Source organism: Watersipora subatra, chromosome 1, assembly GCF_963576615.1.
Source record: "Watersipora subatra chromosome 1, tzWatSuba1.1, whole genome shotgun sequence".
Lineage (NCBI taxonomy): Eukaryota > Metazoa > Bryozoa > Gymnolaemata > Cheilostomatida > Watersiporidae > Watersipora > Watersipora subatra.
This window is the reverse complement of record NC_088708.1, coordinates 31,330,231-31,356,988: the sequence shown is the minus strand read 5'-3', so window position 1 is coordinate 31,356,988 and position 26,758 is coordinate 31,330,231. Positions and strand designations below refer to the sequence as shown.

Here is a 26,758-nt window from a genome sequence, read left to right as displayed (position 1 = left end):
AGAGTTAGATGTGATTAGTGTTCTCTGGCTCTTGATGGCGTCAATAAACTTGTTTTCAAATGACTTGTGATCGTTATCATTTAATTCAACTGAACATCAATGCATTTTGCAAGACTTTTGGAAGACTGTTTCTGTCACATTATGATCTTTTCTATGGAAATTCCTACAGCTTTTTAATTTGATGTTAGCAGTTTGTTGAGTTCATGGGCAGCTATTACTGTACATTTCATCTCTACCAACTGATTTTAAAATGTATTATTATGTTATTTGACAGGCTGTACAATTATTAAAACAGCGAGCTCTAGTTTTGACCTGCACATTTATATTTATTTTGATAATGAAAAGCAAATTATAAAATCAATAACCATTTGTGTTAATTGTATAACTTAATTTCTTTAATTCTACATTTAGCATTATGCAATTCAAGCATTTTAAATGGAAACTTCAGTTAAACAGTTAAAAATATGTTCTCTGGAACATGTTTGTAATTCTATTCCTTTTGATTCACACCGTATCAACACAAACGCTGTTGTTACAGCTAACCTCACTACACTAGTATAGTTTGCCTTGTAATACATTTCTAATGACTAACAGCAGCGTTATTATCACTTAATTGCATCAATTGTTATTATGACTTTTTATTGGGAAGTTTTATTGAGACGTGTATTTTTAAAGATATGACACAGTTTAATAACAGACATGACAGTTTAATGACAGATATAACAGTTTAATGTATGTAATATATATTGTAATATAATAAAGCAATGGAGTGTGTTAAATATGAAAAATTCAAGTTAGCAGATTTGTAATGCTGTAGATTTACCTGCTGCGTCAGCGTCATAGAATTCTTAGTGGAGCAAACAATGAAAATAAAGAAGTAATAATATATACATTCATATATACATATATACATATACAATATATCCATTCATACATATATATATCCATTCATATATACATATATAATATATCCATTCATACATATATAATATATCCATTCATACATATATATATATATATATATATCCATTCATACATATATATATATATATATATATATATATATATATATATATATATATATATATATATATCCATTCATACATATATATATATATATATATATATATATATATATATATATATATCCATTCATACATATATATATATATATATATATATATATATATATCCATTCATACATATATATATCCATTCATACATATATATATATCCATTCATATATACATATATAATATATCCATTCATACATATATCCATTCATATATACATATATAATATATCCATTCATATATACATATATCCATTCATATATACATATATAATATATCCATTCATATATACATATATAATATATTCATTTATATATACATATGTAATATATCCATTCATATATACACATACAATATATCAATTCAGATATGCGTTCATATATCCATTTTTTCTTTCAAAATATTTATAGGCAACTCAACATGTAAATATTCATATCAACACACTAAAAAATAAAGTATAGTCTAAAATTGCAATCTACTTTTGGGTGAATTACAGGTGAATATTGTCTGTGAAATTTGTATATGTGGTTCATGCTGCAGCTAATTTGATGCCAATAAAGCACATAATTAATAGCCTCAGGTAAACAACTCTGACTCATGGCTCAGGATTTTAGATATGATGCACTGAGAATAAGCACTGCAGGTAAATTGTGTTGCATTTCTCCCCATCTACTTAATCGTTAATATTAATACAAATATTTATGGCATAAGATGGGTTCACAAATTGAGGATGTTTGAATTCCACGAGGAACGGAAGACGCAGATTTGCACATTAAACAGATTTATTAGCTTCATGAGCAATGTTGATCCAATAGAATTAACTATGCTGTTGACAAACAACAAGTAACCCTTTCGATATGGTGTCTAAACTACCATCATTCGTGCTTTAATTTGCCTTTAAAACTAGAAATATATTTCAAGAGTTACTGGATGGTGAAGCATAGCCTCTGGTGAAGCTCTAGGCTTTTATTACTTTTGTCATAGCTTTGGTATGCTTGAGCTGAGTGCGCGTGTGATAAGGTTAGTTTCATTAAAGGTCGATGTCATCTGGTATGAACCCTACAATCCCTCTGCTGCTAATTTCATATCTAGTCAATGAGCAAGGCTGCTAGTAAAGCAAATGTAGTCTTATTAGGCAGTGCTTGCATTCAAAAAGCAGAGAACTGTATATTTACTGTTAGTTCCTACCGATTTTATCTGCAGTACTATAAGGCTAAAGCCTTCCAGACCTTCAGCCTCCCTTGTATTCTCGGTAAGACATAGGAAGACAGAATGACATATGAGAAGATTTTAAAGATTACTGGCTCTGGACTATTGCCAAGTAGATTGAAGTTCTTCAGACTTCATTGGGACTTATTAATATCTCCCCTCTCTCTCTTGCAGTCGGTCGTTTTGACAAAGGCTGTCTTATTGTTCAGGCTTTATCACAGACTTCCATTCAGTTCTGTTTTTGTCTTTTTTGTTATCTGTATGTCTCGTTCCCTCAGCCATGCTACGCTTAACTACATCTTTGTATCTCAGCCTGGGTCTGCTCCGGTTCCTCTTTTCCTCTTTCTTTGTAGTGTTGTGAATATAATAGTTGTCTTGGCAATTGTTCATGACCCTCTCTGTACACATGTCTCAGTCATCTTAAATATATGTATGATGTTAACATCTTTATAAATATAAGTGTGATGTTAGCATCTTTGTAAATATATGTGTGATGTTAGCATCTTTGTAAATATATGTGTGATGTTAGCATCTTTCCTATCCTGTGGCATTTCCTCCTCCCATATATACATGTATTTTTGAATCAAATGTGTTATATTCAAACTTTAATCAGTTTGAATAGTACCTTTTGTAGCCAAGGACCACCATATTTCTATGTATTTCCATAACATTGCTTGCAAAAGGTATTAAAGAACACGGGCTTTTGCGTTATTATAGTCCCTCTCTCGGCAATACAGAGATGTAATTCAGCGGGTAGGAACAGGTCCAGACATATTGGCGTTTTTGATCTGCTGCAGTAGATAGCCAGAGGATAGGTTTATCTATCCTACTCTATTTATGCTACTCCGCCTTTGAGTATGACCACAGAACACTTTCTGGGAGGTCCAGTCAGACTCTTTGTTGAGTATTTTACTTGATTTCAACAGGATGCCCTGATTCAGCACAGCTTAGAGCTGATGTTGCCAGATTAGGCGCCACTATCTGATCCATGGTGCAGGTTGTATCGGTCTTCATGGTTATCTGATAGTAGGTACAAGTATTTAACCTGACTAGACCTGTCAATAGAAGGCCTCAAGACTGACTCCCTCATCTCCTGCTCCAAGGAGCGCTGGAAGAAAGCACAAGACAAACAGGAAGGACATGACTTCATTTCAAAGATGTTATGAAATGTGACCTCAACGACTTCAACACCAATCCCGTCTCCTTGATGACCCTCTCTAGAGACTGTGGCAACTGGAGGTCAAGACTCCGTGTCAGTCACCTTCATGATACCAAGGTCAACTTGGAAAGTTTGCAACAGAAGGGTTTAAGGTGCAATAGATGTGAATAAATATTGATGCTAATCATTGTCACTAGTGACAGATGCCAAAACTATAAACATTCACACACAACTTGAAAGTATAAGACTTTTTGCCCTAAAATAATTTTAAAGTGATAATAAAGAAGTCTACTTAACCAAATTACTATTCTCATTTCCACTCCGCACTAGATGGGTCCACTCCGCACTAGATAGGTTTTTAGCATAAACAGCCAAGTTTTGTAACAATTGTGGGGTGACAGTACTTTTAGTCGCTGAAACTCGTATTTTTCAGATACTGAGGTTTTTCTTTTCATAATTCGATTTCGTGGTAACAAAAATTAATTCAAAGTAAATTAATAAAGATGAAAAATAAGGGGAGGTCACCCTTACAGTGTCAAAAGTGAGGATATAATAGCTATTGAATAGAGACACAGTCGTATCATAAACGTTTATAAGGAAACCAGGCCACACGCTTATCTAATGGCTATATGTCATAGCTCTTATTGATATTTTGTTGTTCCCAGATTAAGCATGCGTGACCATAAAGAGTTTAAAAGCTTCTGCGTGTTGCATTGAAATCCATTACTGCGTGTGAGTTAATTTAGCGACCTTAATATTAGCATTTCAGCAGTCTACAAGCGCATGTAGGTAAGGCATGACAGATTGTAACTGATTTTATAATACTTGTATATTATTTTATTATGAAAATATTGTGTCGATTAGAGAAATAAGTTTGCTAACAATATGTAAAATCATCATTTGTGTTTTATGTATTACGAAGTTGAATGCAACATAAATTAAACACACTGACTTCCAAAAATAAAACTTGAATGGCAATTGCTTATTGTTAGAAATTTTGTTCATAGGTTTGGCGAATTTTTAAACCCAAATGAATCCTGCTCTCTGTTTGATCCTTACATTGAACTTTTCTTTGTGGAAGCTCTAGACATCGATGTTGTGACAGCGCTGGAAAACAAACAAACACCTCACCATGTCCTTGCCAAGATTGCTGCCGATTGTCCTGTTTGATAGTGTTCACACTTGAGCGGCTTGTGAACACTCATCAGCATGAAACCTATTGTAGATTGGGTACAGATTATGATTCTAGAGTTACTGACCCAGGTGTTTAGTGTATATGAGATAATTATCCAGCGTGTGCGCCAATAATAATAATTTAACGTGTGCATCAGACACCTGCACAAGGCTGTAGCTTTTGAGATTTAAAGCTGATTTGATGCTGCAAAAGCACTCATATGTAAAATATTAACCAACCTCAAATAAACACAAATGCTGCTAGAGCACAGTTTAGAGCCATTAACAATTTACATAAAGGAATCTCAGTGTTTGTCATTTGTCTGTTCAGTTATAGCCATAGTTTTAGTAACAAAAATTCTGCTTCACACTAGATTTGAACTCGGAACCTCCGCGTGGGCAGGCGAGCTAATAATAATAGGGCACATATTTATGGAGTGCGTTCGAAATTACTATAGGTCAGCTTGACATTATAAGTAGCCTCACTATGCTTCAAGCTGGCTTCACGACTGTTAGTATAGTAAAGATTTACACTAGCTTTAGTTACTAGCTTACCAAGTAAGTTATTCGAATTGATTGGGCTATTAGTTTATTACCGGTGCAACACCGGACATTCATCTAGTAGTCTTTACTATAATAAAAGCCATGTCTGTCTGTCTGTCCGTCTGTCTGTCCGAAGCCACAGATAGAGACTGAGAAAATTTTGCATCGTACAGAATTTGAGCTTGCATCATTCAACTTTGCAGCCCAACACCCAACCACCAAATTCACTTTCCAAAATTTCAGATTTGTTATTCATGTTATACTCTGCTCTTTATCAGTACACCTGACGGTCACTCACGGAATGCTAACTTAAGCCTGGTTCCTATATCGATTGCGAGACTCTGGCGGTAACTTGCGCAGCAAAACGCTTGCAACGCTAGGCTCGGCGGCATCTGTTCACATAAAAGCTGTATCGCTAAACATAATTGCGTAATCAAATAAAATGTTCGCTCGCCATGCCGTTTCTATAATAGTGACCTTCACCCATACAGTGCATTTCGAAATAGTTTTGCCTGCAGCCTTTTGCAAAAATTGAACAGCGCTAAACTATTGCGTTGCCGGCGGCAACTACCGGCGGTCCTCGGCGGTGTCTGGCGCGTAGGTTCCCACTTCACCGCTAATAGCCTGCGGTGCTGTCACCGATGCTTTGCGACGTATATGGGAACCAGGCTTTACAATTAAAATAGTTGAACTAAACCTTAGTTATATTTCTGATATCCACATGTCATGATTCTATTTACCCTAACAGCTCATTATAGAACACTAAAAATAGTAGATCATGTGAAACATAACAGTAGAATTAGGTCATCAGAGCAAAACAAGATGAATAGATGCTATTACGGTTAACACTTTTACGGGTTAACACTCAAAGTTATATTAGCAATTTTGTGGTTATCAGAATGTGATGTTAATAGTTTAGCCTATGATCTTCTTCAGAATACATTTATCTTTCTAAAACTGATTAATTGATGCGCAATCTCTGGCTGTAACGCTTGAGTGCCTAGTTAATCTCTGTTGGCTCTCAGAGCTACAGATTTGCCAAATTAAAAACTGTTTTGGAATGTTGTCTACTTGGTTGTTGTCTCATTGCTATCTCGATTTATTTTATATTAAATTCGAAAACATTTTGTTATATCTGTTTCAGAAGTAGCATATTGTGTTTGAACAACATTAAACACCATTTAGTTATGTCAATTCATCCAGTTTACAGTCAATGATGCCGACCATTGCACTCAGTGAGATGCCTGTTGGCAGAGAAGTGAACAGACTTTTAGCATATACTCAAAGGAAAGAGCAACAAAAAAAGCATATTTCCACCATGCAACACGCTTCACACTGGCAGCGGTGGGTTATTTTATGGAAACTCAATCTTTAAATGAATTTGCTAAGATGTAAGGTCAGACAACCCTTAAGGTACCATCTATGTATAAAGACTTATTGCATGACTATTACCCATTTTCAAAGACCTGTCAAAATTTTTGTTATCCGTCATAGAAGATAGAATCCTGAATTTCTGTGCATTACTGTTTGTGTATGAAATATGTAATAATATATTATATATATAATATAAAATGTATCCCATTAAAATTTTAGCATTTTCACGCAATCATTAAAAAGATTTTTATTTTTTGTTCCAGAAAATAAAACCCGGATATTTGTCCATTACTATTACTGTGGGCCTTGTGCTGTAGATCATGCGACGATGAAATAGTCATAACAGGAATATCATGCCGACTTCCCGGGTCAGACAATGTGAATGAGTTTCGTGATCATCTTATGAACAATGATGACATGGTGACTGACGATGATAGACGATGGACTTCTGGTGAGTGAAGCCATGTTTAATCCATGTACTCCTTCACCTTAAACTGCCACTAATAGTATCTTCCATATGAATCCTCCTTTACGTCATGTAAAATTTGAGATAATATTTAACTCAACACCCAAAGTAATGCTCAGCTTTGTTTGAAAAATCTTTGGAAATTTCATAAGAATTATGAAAGTACTACATATAAATTAAAATAGTTTTAACTCTACTTGGTCTAACTTCTGGGTTCTACCTTGGAAACTAGGCACTGCCCAGCTTGCACTGCCTTGGAAACTAGGCACTGCCCTGCTTGCACTTCCTTGGAAACTAGGCACTGCCCAGCTTGCACTACCTTGAAAACTAGGCTCCGCCCAGCTTGCGCTACCTTGGAAACTAGGCTCCGCCCAGCTTGCACTACCTTGAAAACTAGGCTCCGCCCAGCTTGCACTACCTAGGAAACTAGGCTCCGCCCAGCTTGCACTACCTTGAAAACTAGGCTCCGCCCAGCTTGCACCACCTTGGAATGTACAGTGACAATAAATAACTTGTTACTTATTATTGTTTTGCTAATATAATTCTTACGTTTACTTTTTTTTATAGATTTTAATGTTTATCTAGTTTTACCAGATACAATTGTTTAATTTCACCTGCAATAGTTATTTACTAGTCATTATGGACTTTCGGACTGTGAAACAAACTAAAATGGATTATGGGTATTGCTATGAAGAAATTTGCCTCAGCATACAACAATTCTAATAGATATCAAAGGGAATATTGGAACAAGAGAACTTTGTATGTAGTGGTTGACTGTATAAATTCAGCAAGCATTTTGAAAATTATAACACAGTTTTTAAAACAAATCATTATATTGTCTGGTTGTTTTTATGGTAACTTCAATTGCAGGTATCCATGGCCTGCCATCTAGATCAGGCAAACTAAAGGATTTGTCTAAATTTGATGCAACATTTTTTGGAGTTCATACTAAGCAGGCAGCAAGAATGGATCCTCAGCTTAGAATGTTGCTTGAAGTAACATTTGAGGCTATTGTTGACTCAGGTAGGGCGCAGAGCAGACACCCTCCGATGTTTTTCATGGTTGTATTATTTAGTGCACCACGCTCTAGTTTCATACAAAAAAACACAAGAAACCTTTCATAAGTATTATGCTAATAGGGTACCATTGGTGAGCAGTTCTATAAAACTTGTTAATGAGTAACTCTATTGATGTAATTTCAGGAACAAATCCAGAGAGCCTGAGAGGCAGCAATACAGGAGTATTTGTTGGGACGTGTGATAGCGAGGCTGCTGACAGTTGGTGTGCTAATGCCTCAGCAACTGAAGGCTTCACTATGATTGGTTGTCAAAGGGGCATGTTCTCAAATCGGTTGTCCTATTTCTTTGACTTCAAAGGTAAGACAACTCTAGCAGTCATATCTGGTTCATATCAGTTTATCATATAGTTCTTCAGTTGGATTTAAAATCATTAATTTGATTAATTAATAAACAAACTATTATTCAGATTATGAATGGAATTTAATTTTAAAAGTTACTTTAATATATAATAAGCAATATCACACTCAATGATTACAATCAGATGATTGCTTGCTCACATACTCTTCTCAAATACATAGAAAGAGGTGTGAATAAAGTAGCCCTTCCTCATTTCTTATTAGCCGATTATTAGACCTCCGCAATTGGCTCAGCATACTGTGTCACACACTTATTGTCCAATAAGCCGGTGATCTTTGCACTATTCTGTTGGCAGTAATGAACTGTGTTCACTTGTTATAAGATATTCTTGAGATGGTTGAACAGGGCACTTTACAAAACAAAGGTGTCGTGCTATATTGAACTAATAAACAGCTATGCCAGCTTGCGTGGCCATACCTCATAAATGGGAGCGTCTTACACAACTATAATTCAGTTGAATTTTTAATCGTTTCTACCTTCTAATGTTATCAAGTTTCCAACTATAGTCTTAACCTGTGCCTTAGACAAAAGTTGTTTGTACAATGGTTGAGTCTAGTAGTGGGGCTCATTGTTTATAACTAATGCTCTAGAAGTCGTTCCTCCAGTTCTATGACTGCACGGAGCAAAGGCAAATTAAGGTATGATATCAAAATTATTTTATGTACCTGAACTAACTTCTATACAGGGTAGCAAAACGTTAAACCAACTTATTGGGAGGATCTACAGCAGTCATGGATCATTTCGTTTTCTTTTAAATCCAAATTTAGATACAACCCATTATTTCCAGTTAAATTGAAGATGCAAGTATTTGTCCAGCTATAAAAGAACTGGCTCATGGTCTTTGTCTAATGCCTATAACAGAACAATTTTGTGACAAATTAATATAATTCCTTGGTCTAATTATGGATAGAGATAGCTAAATGCTATCTGGGTAGTTGTTCTTTCTTGATTCACAAAAAACTCCGTAAATAATTTTATGATCAAGATGAAGATAAAACATGTTGTATGGAGCGATACACATTCAAATATGCCATCCTTTATGAAGTTGAGCCCGATTTCTTCTAAACCAGAATGACAGCAGTTATAGTCCCGTGATATGTCTTTGCAGGTCCAAGTTTTACAGTAGACACTGCCTGTTCATCGAGCCTGCTTGCAATGGACCAAGCACTGTTAGCCATACGCACAGGACAATGCGACTCGGCTATTGTAGCAGGAGCTAGCATCTGTATAAAACCTTCTACTACTGTACAGTTCCACAAGCTTTCTATGCTCTCACCAGATGGCGCTTGCAAAGCATTCGACGAATCAGGTATGAAGGACTGTATGCTGTAAAGCTATTGGTTGAGGAAGTAAGCTGTTGAAAAATGTGAACTAACCGCTTGATAAAACTTCACCTTTTATTCGGAAATTGTCTGCTTCGAAATTTACTAAAACACAACTAATAGATATAAAATCTGAGTTATACAAAAAAGTACATAAACTCTTCTTATCTACAGTTGATTTTACTTTAAACACCTGGCAGTGCCTTTTAAACAGGTTGATTTAGACTGCAGTTGTGACTTTATAGATGTACTAAAAAGCTGAAACGAGATTTGTCCTCTCTTTACCTGTCATTCAAGACTACACCAGGAAGAATATGTATATAGACCCGTATTCTTATAATCGTTGAGTGATAACATTTAGTAAACAGGTTTCAAGCTCTCTTATTTCTCTATCATGAAGTAAGCAGGATGAAATGAATAACTGGACTCAGACAACTGGCTAATGAATGTTTTGCCTATGAGTTGGTGTTTCAAAAAAGTGTCCAAGCATCAAGGCTTATTTATATGTAAAGTTTTTGTAATTAGTACACTATTTTTATTGCATCACTAATTACTTATTATGTATGAATTACAGGAACTCAACCATGCTTGCGACTATAAAATGCTGTATATAAATGAATCACTAAGTTTTATGGCTACCGATTGGTGCCAGGTTAATGAGATGAAACACAACTAAAATGTATGAGGGACACTATTCTAGTTGTAGAAGTCATCAATTTATGTCTTCCAGGTTTGATATCCCATGATGACAATATATGGCAATGTAAATAGCCAATCTACAGCCAAAGTAAATAACTAGATTTGATTAGCAAGTGTTAATGTAGCCTGATTTTCTTGGTGCATAAAAGAGTAGTAGGCTATCCACTCAACAAATGTTTATGTATAACAAAAAACCAATATAATTTGGTCAACAAATTAAAATATCGATTCAGTATTATAAATAAATGTAAAATCATGTTAAAAGTGAAGGAATGTATAAATTACCTTTTGTAGGCGATGGATATGTGAGAAGTGAAGGGATTGTCGCCATCTTTTTACAAAAGCAAAAGAGCAGCAAACGAATTTATGCCCATCTCATCCATTCCAAAAGCAACTCTGATGGTGCTAAAGAAGACAACAAAAGTAAGAATTTATTAATTAGGACAGCTAGTTGTAAGTATAACAGTTAGTTGTAAGCATAACAGCTAGTTGTAAGCATAACAGCTAGTTGTAAGTATAACGGCTAGTTGTAAGTATAACAGCTAGTTGTAAGTATAACAGCTAGTTGTAAGTATAACAGCTGGTTGTAGGTATAACAGCTAGTTGTAAGTAAAACAGGTAGTTGTAAGTATAACAGCTAGTTGTAAGTATAACAAGTTGTAAGTATAACAGCTATTTGTAAGTATAACAGCTAGTTGTAAGTATAACAGCTGGTTGTAGGTATAACAGCTACTTGTAAGTATATAACAGTTAGTTGTGTAACAGCTAGTATGACATTCATTGTGAAATGCATTTTACTCAATAGCATTTGTTTCCTGCTTAGCTCAGTTATAGCCCAAGTTCTTTTGTTGTTATTTATAGAAAAGATTGAAATGTTTGGTTGATCAATTTTTAAGATCCCGAGTCATATTATTGTTTTCTGTTATTTACACGAGTCATTGGTTTTTGCTAGGCATCACTTACCCATCTGGTCAGATGCAGAAAGCGCTAATGAAGCAGGTATACGAGGAGTGTGGTATACGCCCTAGAGATATCAGCTATATAGAAGCTCATGGCACGGGCACTAAGGCTGGAGATCCGGAAGAAGTAAATGCTATCGCTGAGTTGTTCTGCAAAGGAAGGGATGATCCACTGCTCATTGGTTCTACAAAGTCCAACATAGGCCACTCTGAGCCTGCGTCAGGTAATGTTTCTGACATTTGGAAAGATAGAATCTCATGGTTGCTTGTAAGTCATGCACCATCTTGGGTGATCTCTTTACCTTTTTATTAAAAGAGTAAGCATAACCTTGCAATTAATAAGTTGTATAAGATTTTAAATCTAAAACATCAATTTGCAGCAGTTAATCTGGTTTCATGAATAGTCATTTTTTAGACTTGGAAACAACCTTCCTAGCTCTAGTTTCCTAGTTACGCGGATATCGTGAAGGTGAATGTTGGAGTCGCAATCTCTTTTTTAGATATTAGTCTTCATCCTTGGTTATATACCAAGCACCTCTAGTTTTATAGCTTGCATTAGTGACTGATCAACATTATTTATGTCTTTACTGATACGATTATCCGCCGCAGGTCTCGCATCAGTTACAAAGGTGCTCGTCTGTAGTGAAGAAGGCACACTTGCAGCAAATTTACACTACAAACATCCAAACTCTAAGATACCTGCCTTACGGGATGGCAGGCTTTGTGTGGTGTCTGAAAATACAGGATGGGATGGAGGTCTGGTGGCTATCAGTTCCTTTGGCTTTGGTGGAACAAATGTACACTCTGTTCTTAATACCAAAGTGGCACAAGCAAAGGTTAGCCATAAGGCAGTTTGTTTGACCATGTAAACTTTTCAATTACTAGCAACAATAATTTGACCCAGTGTAAATACGTTTCAGTAAATTCTTGTAATGAAGTGTCTATAATATTTAATTGGTTTAAACAAGTATTCTTGTGTTTGTGAGGAGTTGTGTTCTCTGTTCGCAACACTTTAAATCAAAAAGAAGATAACTTGTTATTTTTTATGCTTTTTGTAACATAGTTTCCTGGAATTACATAAGCTCACGTTCTCATAAAAAAGCGTCATTGGGCAGGTTTTAAGTTCTTCTAATGCCGTGGAAGTTTATAGTAGATACAGTAAAGCTTGGTTCTCAAATGATGATGCCTCTTCCATGCTCAACACACATGTTTTGTTAAGTCAGCAACCGCTATGTTCATCAACACTTTCTCCTATTTATTTATTCAGAACTAAAGTAAATAAGTTGAGACTATGGTGTGTGTTCATTTGAAAAACAGAAAACTTGTTGTACTGACTGGGGTATGCAAATGGTTGCTTTTACACTTAGCAATGGTCTTGATGATTTTACAAATGTGAAAACTGCATAAAAACAGATGTAAAAATATTCACCATTATTATTTGCAAATACTGTATAATATACTATCTTACATGATAGATACGCTCTAACTTGTTAGGAGAAAAGTAATTGTCAGGAACTCAGGCTACTGACATACTGTGGACGAACTGAGGAATCACTGGAATGCATGTTTGAAACTGTAAACACTCAACACTCAAAAGATGTGGAGCTTTTTTCACTTCTCAGTCAGTCATCAGATCAGAGCTGTGTTTCTCAGCCCTACAGAGGCTACACAATCTTAAATCATCCTGACCACCAAATCATGGACATCAAGGTATCCCTTCCAGCTGCAGTATGACCCTATGGCTAATACCAAAAGCTGTAATTGTACAGTGTTTAGAGACTATTTTTAAATTAAAAATGTAAATTTTGACTTATTGTAATATCTTGCAGGTTTCTAACAAACTATACTTCAATTGTACTTGTTTACAGCATTTTAGTTGTACTTGTACTAAAAATTTGGATAAAAATCTTAAATAAAATGTTTACTTTTACAAACGGATATAATATCTTTGTCAAAGTTTTGCTATTTAAAATTTGTTGTGTTATGAAAGAAAGTTAAATGCCAAAAAAATACAGAAGCAGTTATCTACTATTGTTGGTTGGTAAGGGATTGTTTCTTTTAAAATTTTCATAACAAGCACTCGAGATATGCATGGTTTCAGCTTTTTTAATAATTTGCAAGATTATTTTTAAAAGACTTTTCTTGTCATAATTTTATAGTTCAGGCACTATACATGTACTTGACTAGTAATCAGTAACTATACCATTGCTGGTTATGCAATTGAAGTTGTCTTCTCTAGCCAGCTCGGGTACTATGCAATGCTTTACTGTAGGAATGCTCAAAAGACAACAGAAACCTTTGGTACATATTTACTGGTATGGGATGTCAGTGGTATGGAATGGCCAGAGACCTGATGCAGCTAGATGCCTTTGCGCAGTCAATCTCAATGGTTGATGAGTATCTGCGACCATATAACATTGAGCTTTCCAAGCTTTTCACTGGTGATGACAGTACTGTGTTCGATAACATCATCAATTCGTTTGTGTCTATCGCAGCTATACAGGTAAGTGGTTTGTTGTGAATTGTTGTAACAATGTCTGCCGCTTGTCAGAGCTTGCCATTTGTCAGAGCTTTCTACTTGTCCTATATGCAAGATGATTTAAATTTAAAACATTGCATGAAAGTGTAAACAGAAGCCATCTTGTTTAGCTATGTCCCATTTGAACCGTTTTGGAAAGAGATTCTAATCTACGGCAGTTTCGTGATGGCGGCTATTAACTGTTCGTTTTTGAGCTTTTAGGAGCTTGTAATCACATTTCCACATATTTTGCACCTACAACACAGCCGAGTAAGACATGGTGAATCTTTTGATACAAAATAACTGTAATATGTATTTTGTTGCAAGTCAGCCTTTAATACGGGCTGCTAAGAAGCATTCTTATGCTTTTGAGAGAATACCAACGGGTAAAAGTGGTTCTTTTTACAGGTGGCCCTAGTAGACACCCTATCTGTCATGGGGCTCACCCCTGACGGTGTGATTGGTCACTCTGTTGGGGAGCTGGGCTGTGGTTACGCAGATGGGTCACTAACTGCTCAAGAAACCGTATTGGCAGCGTATTGGCGAGGAAGATGCATATTGGATGCTAACCTTGAACCTGGTGCCATGGCCGCTGTTGGTAAGCAGTTTCATGATGTGATAACAAAAATGGACTCGCTGCTGATCATAAGCGATTAATATGTAAGCTTCCCAGTTTATGTCAATGTGAATGTCTATGTTTACGCCCTTATACATAGACATAGACATATACATAGACATATACATAGGCATCTACATGAATCTGTAAGTAGACATAATTATGTCTAAACATATACTTGGCCATAAACATTAACCAATTAATTAAGATATACATGAAAAATCATGCAAATATGCATAGACATATACATTGACATGTTTATACATTAGTAGATTGATATATACTTGAATACACATATATATTGCCTATATATGTGTATATATGGCCATATATGGTATGCATATATATACGATGTATACATATATATGTAGACAACATATATATGGAGATATACATGCATGAACATATACACTGACATAGATGTATACATGTATATTGACATATACATGTATATGAACATAGATTTACATATGGACATAAACATATGAATTGACATGTACATGATATTATGCTAAGCTCTAACAGAAGATGCTGCAGAAGCTTCCAGTGTAGAAACAAAAACAGTGGAGTCTTACGACATCATTTATAGCATAAAGTATTGTAATTAGCTGAGTTGACAGTTGACTGCTTAAATTTAGTCAACTACATGTAGTGCCTACACATAGATGACCATATTTTGAGTTTGTTATTTACCTGCTCTAGTGTTCATTTGAACTTACAAATGTATCTGTAACAAAGTGTACTTGATTAAAATAGATTTGTTTGCTCTGAAACCATTTTTACTTCTGTCACGCCTTCTTTAAGAATAATAAAACTTGCAATGTTATTTTACTTTATCAAAGGTTTGACATGGCAGGAGGCTAAAAGACGATGTCCAGAAGGAGTTGTGCCAGCCTGTCATAATGCAGAAAAAACCGTCACAATACCCGGACCTGTAGAGGCTGTCAGAAGCTTTGTGGGGGAGCTGAAGAATGAAGGCTGCTTTGCTAAGGAAGTATCGAGCAATGGCATAGCCTTTCACTCCAATGACATGGTGCATGTCGCTCCAAAGCTTAAAGACTGCCTTTTTAAGGTATGGCTTCATTTGACATAAACCTCTGACAGTAAGTAACCAATAACAATGCTGTCATTTAAACTTAACAGTATGACAGTATTACTGAAGCTGTGTAGATTGGAATAGCTACAACTGCCCTGCTTTCTTCACTGTTACTGAAAGCTTCAGTACCGTACTACAGGTAATCAAGGCCAAGAAGAGACACTCTAAATGGGTCAGTACATCTGTACCAGTAGAACACTGGGGCTCAGCACTTCACCAGTATTCTTCAGCTGACTATCATGCCAACAATCTTATCAGCCCTGTACTGTTCCAGGTAAACTTAGCTTTATTTGTTTCTAGAATGAGAGCACCTCAGCTGCTCCCATCATAGTAAGCTTCCTGTTCAACTGACACCTATCAACAAGTTTTTGAGGCTGGAATCTCTTGCTTATAAGGCGGGTGCTGTTTATCTGATTACCAATAATGACAATGATGACAATGATGACAAAAAGAATCTTTACCTGTCAATATCATGTTAAAGAAAGCCTGTTATAAGACACGCCACAGTTCTATGACTATAATTGTTCAATAACAAATCAATTACACTCTACATCCAATCACAGTTCTATGACTATAATTGTTCAATAACAAATCAATTACACTCTACATCCAATCACAGTTCTATAACTATAATTGGTCAATAACAAATCAATTACACTCTACACCCAACCACAGTTCTATGACTATAATTGTTCAATAACAAATCAATTACACTCTACATCCAATCACAGTTCTATGACTATAATTGTTCAATAACAAATCAATTACACTCTACATCCAATCCCAGTTCTATGACTATAATTGGTCAATAACAAATCAATTACACTCTACACCCAACCACAGTTCTATGACTATAATTGTTCAATAACAAATCAATTACACTCTACATCCAACCACTGCCCCGAGTCTATAATTGGTCAATACCAAATCAATTACACTCTACATCCAATCACGGTTCCATGTCTATAATTGGTCAATACCAAATCAATTACACTCTACACCCAACCACAGTTCCTTGACTATAATTGTTCAATAACAAATCAATTACACTCTACATCCAACCACTGTTCGATGTCTATAATTGGTCAATACCAAATCAATTACACCCTACACCCAACCAAGGTTCCATGTCTATAATTGGTCAATACCAAATCAATTACACTCTACATCCAATCACGGTTCCATGTCTATAATTGGTCAATACCAAATCAATTACACTCTACACCCAACCACAGTTCCATGACTATAATTGTTCAATAACAAATCAATTACACTCTACATCCAACCACTGTTCGATGTCTATAATTGGTCAATACCAAATCAATTACACCCTACACCCAACCAAGGTTCCATGTCTATAATTGGTCAATACCAAATCAATTACACTCTACATCCAATCACGGTTCCATGTCTATAATTGGTCAACACCAAATCAATTACACTCTACATCCAACCACTGTTCTATGACTATAATTGTTCAATACCAAATCAATTACACTCTACACCCAATCACGGCTCCATGTCTATAATTGGTCAATACCAAATCAATTACACTCTACATCCAAACACGGCTCCATGTCTATAATTGGTCAATACCAAATCAATTACACTCTACACCCAACCAAGGTTCCATGTCTATAATTGGTCAATACCAAATCAATTACACTCTACATCCAACCACTGTTCTATGACTATAATTGTTCAATACCAAATCAATTACACTCTACACCCAATCACGGTTCCATGTCTATAATTGGTCAATACCAAATCAATTACACTCTACATCCAACCACTGTTCTATGACTATAATTGTTCAATACCAAATCAATTACACTCTACACCCAATCACGGTTCCATGTCTATAATTGGTCAATACCAAATCAATTACACTCTACACCCAATCACGGTTCCATGTCTATAATTGTTCAATACCAAATCAATTACACTCTACACCCAAGTGTAATATGATAAGGAAGGAGCTAAATCTATAAATCTATAACTTACTCGTGAAACTGCTGAACTAAAATGTTATTAATATTATCTTCATGTAAGTTTGGTGAACAGCCACAAAATGTGACAGATCTGCAAAGAGTTGTCTGCTTTTCTCAATGTAGACAGTAAAATAAAAGAAGAAAAAACTTATAACTTCTTTAAAATATTTCGCGCTAGGTAGTATATGCATTTATCAAACAAAATTTTCCCTATATCAATAAAACGTTTGAGCTAGCGCATTAAATTAAGTTTATTAATGTATCATTGAAACCCCCACACCAGTAGAGTCCAACTACCACCACACCAGTAGAGTCCAACTACCACCATACCAGTAGAGTCCAACTACCACCATACCAGTACATTCAAATCCTCACACCAGTAGAGTCCAACTACCACCATACCAGTACATTGAAACCCTCACACCAGTAGAGTCCAACTACCACCACACCAGTACATTGAAACCCTCACACCAGTAGAGTCCAACTACCACCACACCAGTACATTGAAACCCTCACACCAGTAGAGTCCAACTACCACCACACCAGTACATTGAAACCCTCACACCAGTAGAGTCCAACTACCACCACACCAGTACATTGAAACCCTCACACCAGTAGAGTCCAACTACCACCATACCAGTACATTGAAACCCTCACACCAGTAGAGTCCAACTACCACCACACCAGTACATTGAAACCCTCACACCAGTAGAGTCCAACTACCACCACACCAGTACATTGAAACCCTCACACCAGTAGAGTCCAACTACCACTATACCAGTAGAGTCCAACTACCACCACACCAGTAGAGTCCAACTACCACCATACCAGTACATTGAAACCCCCACACCAGTGCAGTTAAACCTTTTCACTAGTACATTCAAACCCTCACACTAGTAGAGTTAACCTCTCTACCTATGATCACTTTGACATGTGAACTATCTCACATAGGAAGATTAATTCAGTCATATATTCAAATCTACACTCAGAGCAATGATTACCATGACGTTTGAGGTTATTTAAAATGCTGTTTTTTGTAAATAATACTGAGACAACTGGTGAAGATTAAAAAGAGAGTATATAAAATGTAAAAGTAATAAAAATATATCTGTATATATTATGTTAGTTTTGCCTTCACAGAGTTTAAGTTGCAGCAAGCTACCTTTACATCAAAACTTAAGCGTGATTGAGCATCTACAACTCTTCACGCATTTTAAGCTAAAGTAACAGTACAAACCATCTCTTATTTATCACTGTTTGATTAACTTAGTTTAGATACACATAGCTTTGTTTTTACCGAGTTTTATATAATAGCTCTGTTTTAATGTTGCATGTAATTCTCTACAAAAATTATTTACAAGTCTTTTGCATTGGAATGGAATAAAGTATGTTAATAAATAATTTATAGAAATATTTGTTTCAACCGTTGACTTGCACATAGAGAGGATAAATCTCAACATAGAGAGGAGATCTAAAAGCAAATTAATTTTGTATAATGTAGAGACTCCGCTACCTTATGTTTCTATTGTACAGGAAGCACTGACGTTCATACCAGCCGATGCAGTGACTGTTGAGATTGCTCCTCATGCCCTCCTGCAGGCTTTGCTCAAAAGATCTCTGAGCCCGGACAGCGTAAATATTGGACTCCAAAAGAAGAATTGTGGGGATAATTTGAGCACATTCTTTGAAGCAATCGGAAAGTAAGCAGCAAACTCCTTTTAGAATATTCAAGCGCTTCATACAAATGTTTGGTATCTCTATGGCTGCCATAAAATATGACTGCCACGAGACTACCGTAAACTGGATATTGCAGGAGGCAAGGTCAATAACAAAACAGACATCTCTGTTTCATCTCTGAGACTTGAGGTCGTAGGTCACTGAACTTCATTTCTTGCGGAACAGAGTAAATGTCAGACCGCTGATGATTATTTGTAGGTTATACCAGGTTGGATTTAATCCTAAAGTGTCAGCACTTTATAATCCTGTAAGTTATCCAGTATCCAGAGGGACTCCCTCAATTTCATCACTCATCCATTGGGACCACTCCATTAGCTATGATGTTCCGACTGAAAAAGACTTTGAGTTCAAGCTCGGTGAGAATGGTTGCGGGCGAGTAGCGTATTCCATATCTCTTGAGGACAGCCAGGAGAATGTAAACCGCTATCTAGTTGGTCACATGATTGATGGACGTATTCTGTACCCTGCTACAGGTCAGTCTCTATCTCTATTTGACAGCTATCAGTATGGCATTGTAACTTATATTGAGAAGTTTTCACAAAAACCAGCTTTTTATGTAAACACCCAAGTGCTATGAATCCGTATAAAGTGTGTGAATGTGTTAATCACATTCATTAATCACATTAATCAGAGAAATTTGAAAGCTGATATTAAATTAAAAAAATGTGATTAACTGGTTTGAAATTTTTGTCAGCAAAACAAATCCAGAAGTAGATTTATTATGCAAATATTCCAGCTGGGCAATAATTTATACCTGTACTATCATTTGTGAGTTGTCTGCCCATATCTTTTATTTGTACTATTATTAATGGTTGAGTATTATAAATATAAAGAAATTTAAAATAAAAAGTTAGGAAAAACGAAGGAATCTAATAAACTAAATAAAAACTAGAAAATAAGTAAAAAGAAAAGTTATAGATTCAAAGAGTATCTCGTAAAGCTAAAAACATAGAATAAAGTGTAAAATAAACATTGTGTATTACAATATTCATAGCTGTTTGATCCTTTATTCTTGTCACAACCACTTGAACTCCTTCGTATGTATGTCAGGTTACCTGGTTCTGGCCTGGAAGACTTTAGCTCTCTCACTAGGACAAGAGTACACAACTCTACCAGTGCGATTTGATAATATCTCAATATTGGAGGCTACTTTGCTTCAAAAAGAAGGTAAGCGAATTGCCTAAAAGAAAGTGTTGTATTCATAAAATAACACCAAGAAAACCTGTAGCTCTTGATCCAGATACATTTATGAAGATAAGAAAGTAAAGTAATTTTGAGAAAGAAGGTTGTTTGAACTTACATGTATGTTGCGCAGGAGAAGTGGTGCTACTTGTAAGTTTGCTGCCTTCGACTGGAGCATTTGAGGTCATCGAGAATGACAAAGTGAAAGCGTCTGGACAGATCTGTGCAATCAGCAATGGTGAGGAAGCATTGTTCAACTTCCCATCAAAAAGAACAAGTGAGGTGTCTTCTGGGATACCTCTTGATGCTGAGGATGTCTACCAGGATCTGAGGCTAAGAGGTTACGAGTATGAAGGACAGTTTCAAGGAATTCTTCAGGCTATGTCTAATGGTAAGAGCGAGTTTTAAAATGCCAGCCAAATGGTTGTTTTTAGTTGTTGCTGTTTGACAATTAGCGCATTCTTTGAAAACATGCGAAACATAAAGTGCGGTGGTTTTGTCTGTAGGAGACTCCGGCTGGTTGAAATGGGACAATGATTGGATATCATTCCTAGACACAATGCTGCAGGTGGCTATTCTCCGCTCCGATGACAGGTCTCTCCAAGTACCGACAAGGATTAGCAACGTCAGAATTGACCCTGGAAAACTTGTCCCTCAAGCATCATGCACAGGAGGTCACAGAGGTCAGTAATATGTTTGCTTTTTAGGAGTTTCTTCCCTTGCATACATGAAGCGATTCCGACATATCACCAGATTAAACACAACGGCTTTTCAATTTTTTTGTGTTACAGTCGAGGTCATCACACAACCAGCTTTAAAACTCATTCAGACAGCAGGAGTTCAAATATTTGGTCTTTACACGACTGCCATGCCAAGGAGAAAAAGTCACAAAGCACCAGTTTTGCAAACATATGAGTTTGTTTCTAACGAAAGAAAAGTCTCTCTAACCCCGTATTTGCAAGATTACTTGGACTGCTGTGTATCTGCTGCTCGATCGAAGTTGAAGTGCCTAGATGGCCAGGCAACTGCCCTGGAAGTGCCTATGCCTTTAATCCAGCAGCTCTCAGAGTTGCCCAGTAGCAACAGAGATGTAGCAACTCCAGCGGACATATTTCTTAGAGATCAGAAGTTTGTTTTGCTCAACTGCCTGCACACGATTGGAAACAACTCGATTGGTTCTCACCATGGTCTTGTTAACGTTACCGATGACCTTCTGCTTCGATCAATCTTTGCTCCTGAATATTCAAAGCCAGCCTTAGACCTAGTTTTTGAAGACAAGCCCTCTAATCATGTAAAATTTATAGAGCTGGTAAGATTGAGCCAAACTCCCTGGTACCAGGAAGTGTTGGCTTTCTGTGATAAAACACCACGAGTGTGCCCAGAGTATACAGTGTGGCTAACTCTCAATGATGAAGCAGCTGCGCACACCAATCCAAGAGTTTCTGTCACCCAATCAGAGTACAGCATCAAGCAACTTCCTGCCACAGACTATGATTTGGTGCTTGGCTCCCATCTCTTTCAGGTACCTTCTTCCCTTTAGTTGTTACAAAGAGCTTCTTTGTTTTGGCTGAGAAACGCCTATTTAAGCAACTTGCTTTTTGCTATTGATCAAGTGTTATTATTTAAGGTGGACAATGGAATAGAGTTAGCAAAGCAGATGCTGCGGCCTGGTGGATTTCTGCTCACTGTCGAGTATAATGCTGAACTAAAGGCTATGGCTCAGTTGTTGAATCGAGACTTCCAGCTCGTCTATCAAGTGGAAGACCCCGTTCAGACTTTGATGCTTTGGAGGGTCAAACAGCTTGAACCTGGTAAGCGGCTAGGAGGATGTAACTACTTGGTAAACCATTTTTCATTGTGTTATATTTTAGTATCACAGCGTCTAGGCAGCGATCGCCGTCCTAATCCTTACGTTCATCGTTGAATATATATGTTAAACAGTAGAAGAAGAAGAAGAGATATCAGTATCTGGTGTTGGTACAAGCTGGCTGGAGCCACTCAAAAAGAAATTGGCTTCTCTTACTTCTACTGAGGACAAGAGGCTATGGATAGTTGCTGACGATGCCAATGGTGTGATTGGACTAGTCAACTGTTTAAGACAAGAGATGATGGGAGCAAAGCTGAGGTAATGCCTAACTGAAATCATTACTGATTCTAATTACATTTCAATTTTTCGGTTTTGTCGTTGTTGTTATCTCTTTCAAAGGCCACTGAAGGTTTATATAAAATAGTTAACTGTAATGGTCAAATAAAGACAGCAAAAACAAATAATTAACAAAGTAAACTTTGTTAATGTTTGCTTTATCTTGTTTTAGTGACTTAATCTATGTGATATTATTTATTTTATTAGCCACTACAATGTTATTAAAAAAATGTAGGTTTACAGTTTTAACTGCTTGAAATTGTAAACTTCAGCAAATTATGAGATGATAGCAGAGCTTGGCACAAAGCAGCAGAGCAGGGCAATGCAGAAAAGCAGCAACTCAGAGTTTAATTTCAAAATTATGAAAGTTCAAATTCTGCCAGCAGCTGATTGGTTTAGCTTTTACGATCCTGAACTCTCTTTGGCAATGCATTCTTGTTTCATAAATGAACCTTAGACAGCATTTGGTATAATTCTATTTTTCTCTCAGATGTATACTGAATGCTGGACCTGACAAGCTGCCTCCTGCTAACTCCCCTGAAATAAGAAGAATCAAAAAGAAAGACCTCGTCATGAATGTGTTTAAAAAAGGCATTTGGGGCTCTTATAAATACCTTCCCATGGAGACAGGTGAGAAAAGAGTCTGGGGTTCATATAAACACCTTCCCATGCAGGCAGGTGAGAAAGAAGTATAGGGTTCATATAAATACCTTCCAATGCAGACAGGCGAGAAAGTAGTCGGGGGTTCATATAAATAACTTCTCATGCACACAGGTAAGAAAGGAGTCTAGGGTTCATATAAATACCTTCCAATGCAGACAGGTAAGAAAGGAGTCTGGGGCTCATATAAAAACCTTCCCATGCAGACAGGTAAGAAAGTAGTCTGGGGCTCGTATAAATACCTTCCCATGCAGACAGGTGAGAAAGAAGTCTGGGGCTCATATAAATACCTTCCCATGCAGACAGGTGAGAAAGTAGTCTGGGGTTCATATAAATAACTTCTCATGCAGACAAGTAAGAAAGTAGTCTGGGGTTCATATAAATACCTTCCCATGCAGACAGGTGAGAAAGAAGTCTGGGGCTCATATAAATACCTTCCCATGCAGACAGGTGAGAAAGTAGTCTGGGGTTCATATAAATAACTTCTCATGCAGACAAGTAAGAAAGTAGTCTGGGGTTCATATAAATACCTTCCCATGCACACAGGTAAGAAAGGAGTCTAGGGCTCATATAAATACCTTCCCATGCACACAGGTAAGAAAGGAGTCTAGGGCTTATCCCATGACCAAACACGAGCGAAGCGATTGTTTTGGAGCTTTATGATAAATGCATGTGCACACAACTTACGAAAATTATTCATCAACACCGTCGCAAACCCTTGTACAGAAATCCCATCAACAAATTTAACCATTTTTAATGGAGTCGTTTAAGTATAATAACGATACAAAACACATATAAACCTATTTAAATATGTTAACAAGTCTTTGAAATTTGTAGGCAATATCCTAAACCTTACCCATCTGATCGGATTATACAAAAATAGACAGATTAATTTGGCCTAAAATCGCCCTTAAAACTTGACAAGCCTTTTTTAATCAAACTTAAGATTGGCCAACAAAACGCTAATAAGGCCGTGCGACAGAGAGTAGAACCATGAAGTCGTGCGTATTTCACGAGAAAAACGTGCACATTTCATCAGTCTATGGCATTGTCCAATTGCCGAAGGTTTCTGTAATAAACGTAGAAGTACTGAAAAGTAATCGTTTCTTTTTTGCCAATTTTAAAGATAACTCTGACATTTTGGACACTCATAATGAGTACTTTGGTATTCCAACTGATGTCCAAAGCAGTGAAAGTAAAGGAAATGACGATGATATTTTCTTAACGATTCCTATAAGATTATTGCAATATTTAATTATAAGAATAATTATTCAATTTTATAAGATTATTATAAGATTTAATTATAAGAATAATCATTCGAAATCACAAGATCAAAGTATATAGTGACCGATGTTGGGCAATATGCTAATGTTATTATTTTTCTAAAGATTTTTTTGATGATGTTACGGCTGTGCCCAATATCGCGGTACTGCCAAGCCGTTTTTAATATCTGCATAATTAAGTTATAGGCCTACACTTTCTTATAGATATACAGTTATTTCTATGACAACCAACTAAAATCTGTTTAGATTTTTAAATTCAGCATAATTCTTTGCATATAAATACAAAAATTTAGATGAATATCACAACTTGTTGATATTGGTTGCTATGATGCTTTGAAATGTAAACAAAGTTGTGCATTGGTTTTCGTTTCTCAAACTTTAACACCAGTTCTCTCAAAACTATGTTTTCGCACTAATGGTAAACATGCATTCAGTTTATTGACCATAAAATCTGCTGTAATTAAGCTGGAATCAAATTCTTTTTTTACAAAATTACTGAGAATTTTCTCCTTCTGCTAGTGTAGATAACTCTAAATCTCACACACCCGACTTAACCATGGTTTCTGTGATCATGACCCATTTCTTCACTTTGGTTACAGATCGCTGTCAAAACCATTCTGCATTCAACGCAACCAACTTTCAAACTGTGTATATTACACAGCAGCTTGCCATTTTATTTCTAATATTGCATTTCTCCTATTGCAGGGGAGAAATATAAACATATAATCTTTTCCTTTCATTATTGCTGTTTGTTGTACATAATAACACCCAGTACATTACAGCTACCATTGCAGTTATCCTATTGCACTGCAGTGTCATTTGACTGATAATATTGCATTTCTCAAGCAGCAGTACCCTTTCGTTTTTTCAATATCACTTTGGTCGTAGACTGTATGACAGGGGAATTTCTAGTTATATACGTATATATATATATCTATTTATATTTGTTTATACATATCTATTTATTTTTATTTATATATATGTATTTATATATATATATATACAGTGTACTATACCTTATGACCCCCTTTATGACAGGCAAGCTGAGTAGCCAATGGGCTAATGTAAACCACAACCCAAGTGAATCAGGTCTTTCTAGTCTCTGCTGGATGGAGGCCCCTATCAAGCACAGCAAACCTGGATGCAGTTTTCAACAACTCTGCACCACAGGCTATGCAGCCCTTAACTTTAGAGATGTTATGCTCGCTACAGGAAAGTTGGCTCCGGAGTCTATTCCAGGTACGGTATATTTCTTAATAGTATGTACTGTATATTCCCTGTTTGTACTGCATATTCTCTAACAGATCACACTGCATATTTCTGAACAGTTTGTACTGTATATTCCTAACAGTATGTACTGAATATTCCCTGTTTGTACTGCATACTCCCTAACAGATCATACTGCATATTCCTGAACAGTTTGTACTGTATATTCTTAACATTATGTACTGTATATTCCCTGTTTATACTGCATACTCCCTAACAGATCATACTGCATATTCCTGAACAGTTTGTACTGTATATTCCTAACAGTATGTACTGTATATTCCGTTTGTACTGCAGACTCCCTAACAGATCATTCTGCACATTCCTGAACAGTTTGTACTGCATATTCCTAACAGTATGTACTGTATATTCCGTTTGTACTGCATACTCCGTAACAGATCATACTGCATATTCCTGAACAGTTTGTACTGTATATTCCTAACATTATGAACTGTATATTCCCTGTTTATACTGCATACTCCCTAACAGATCATACTGCATATTCCTGAACAGTTTGTACTGTATATTCCTAACAGTATGTACTGTATATTCCGTTTGTACTGCATACTCCGTAACAGATCATACTGCATATTCCTAAACAGTTTGTACTGTATAATTCTTAACAGTTTATACTGTATATATTTCTAACACTTTTTTTACCATACCAAACACTTTGCACTCTAAAACCTGATTCTAGAGACAAAAGAGCATCTTACAAAGTTTCTGCTTCCTTGGTAATCTATTTGTGTCTAGTAACTACTAAACATGAGGCATTGGTTGCAGTTGCAAGAAAGTTTAGCAAGATTAGGTTTGCATTAAACAATGTTTCACAAAAATTTGTCTCGAATAAACT

At 36.1% G+C, this 26,758-nt stretch overlaps 1 protein-coding gene across 1 annotated transcript in view; it reads left to right on the top strand.

Moving 5' to 3' along the window:
- Positions 1–3,444: 3,444 nt before the first annotated feature.
- The window catches only part of LOC137386399 (fatty acid synthase-like), a 32,660-nt gene continuing 9,346 nt past the window's right edge, over positions 3,445–26,758 (top strand). The window contains exons 1-23 of the mRNA XM_068072836.1: positions 3,445–3,593; positions 6,849–6,982; positions 7,868–8,020; positions 8,200–8,373; positions 9,542–9,742; positions 10,749–10,877; positions 11,407–11,637; positions 12,023–12,249; positions 12,908–13,123; positions 13,686–13,916; positions 14,340–14,529; positions 15,390–15,619; positions 15,783–15,917; positions 19,168–19,334; positions 19,570–19,844; positions 20,422–20,538; positions 20,687–20,944; positions 21,060–21,227; positions 21,345–22,075; positions 22,181–22,364; positions 22,501–22,678; positions 23,187–23,337; positions 25,683–25,878. Coding sequence (XP_067928937.1) covers positions 3,445–3,593; positions 6,849–6,982; positions 7,868–8,020; positions 8,200–8,373; positions 9,542–9,742; positions 10,749–10,877; positions 11,407–11,637; positions 12,023–12,249; positions 12,908–13,123; positions 13,686–13,916; positions 14,340–14,529; positions 15,390–15,619; positions 15,783–15,917; positions 19,168–19,334; positions 19,570–19,844; positions 20,422–20,538; positions 20,687–20,944; positions 21,060–21,227; positions 21,345–22,075; positions 22,181–22,364; positions 22,501–22,678; positions 23,187–23,337; positions 25,683–25,878 — 4,825 coding nt within the window. The remainder of the gene's footprint in view (positions 3,594–6,848; positions 6,983–7,867; positions 8,021–8,199; positions 8,374–9,541; positions 9,743–10,748; positions 10,878–11,406; positions 11,638–12,022; positions 12,250–12,907; positions 13,124–13,685; positions 13,917–14,339; positions 14,530–15,389; positions 15,620–15,782; positions 15,918–19,167; positions 19,335–19,569; positions 19,845–20,421; positions 20,539–20,686; positions 20,945–21,059; positions 21,228–21,344; positions 22,076–22,180; positions 22,365–22,500; positions 22,679–23,186; positions 23,338–25,682; positions 25,879–26,758) is intronic.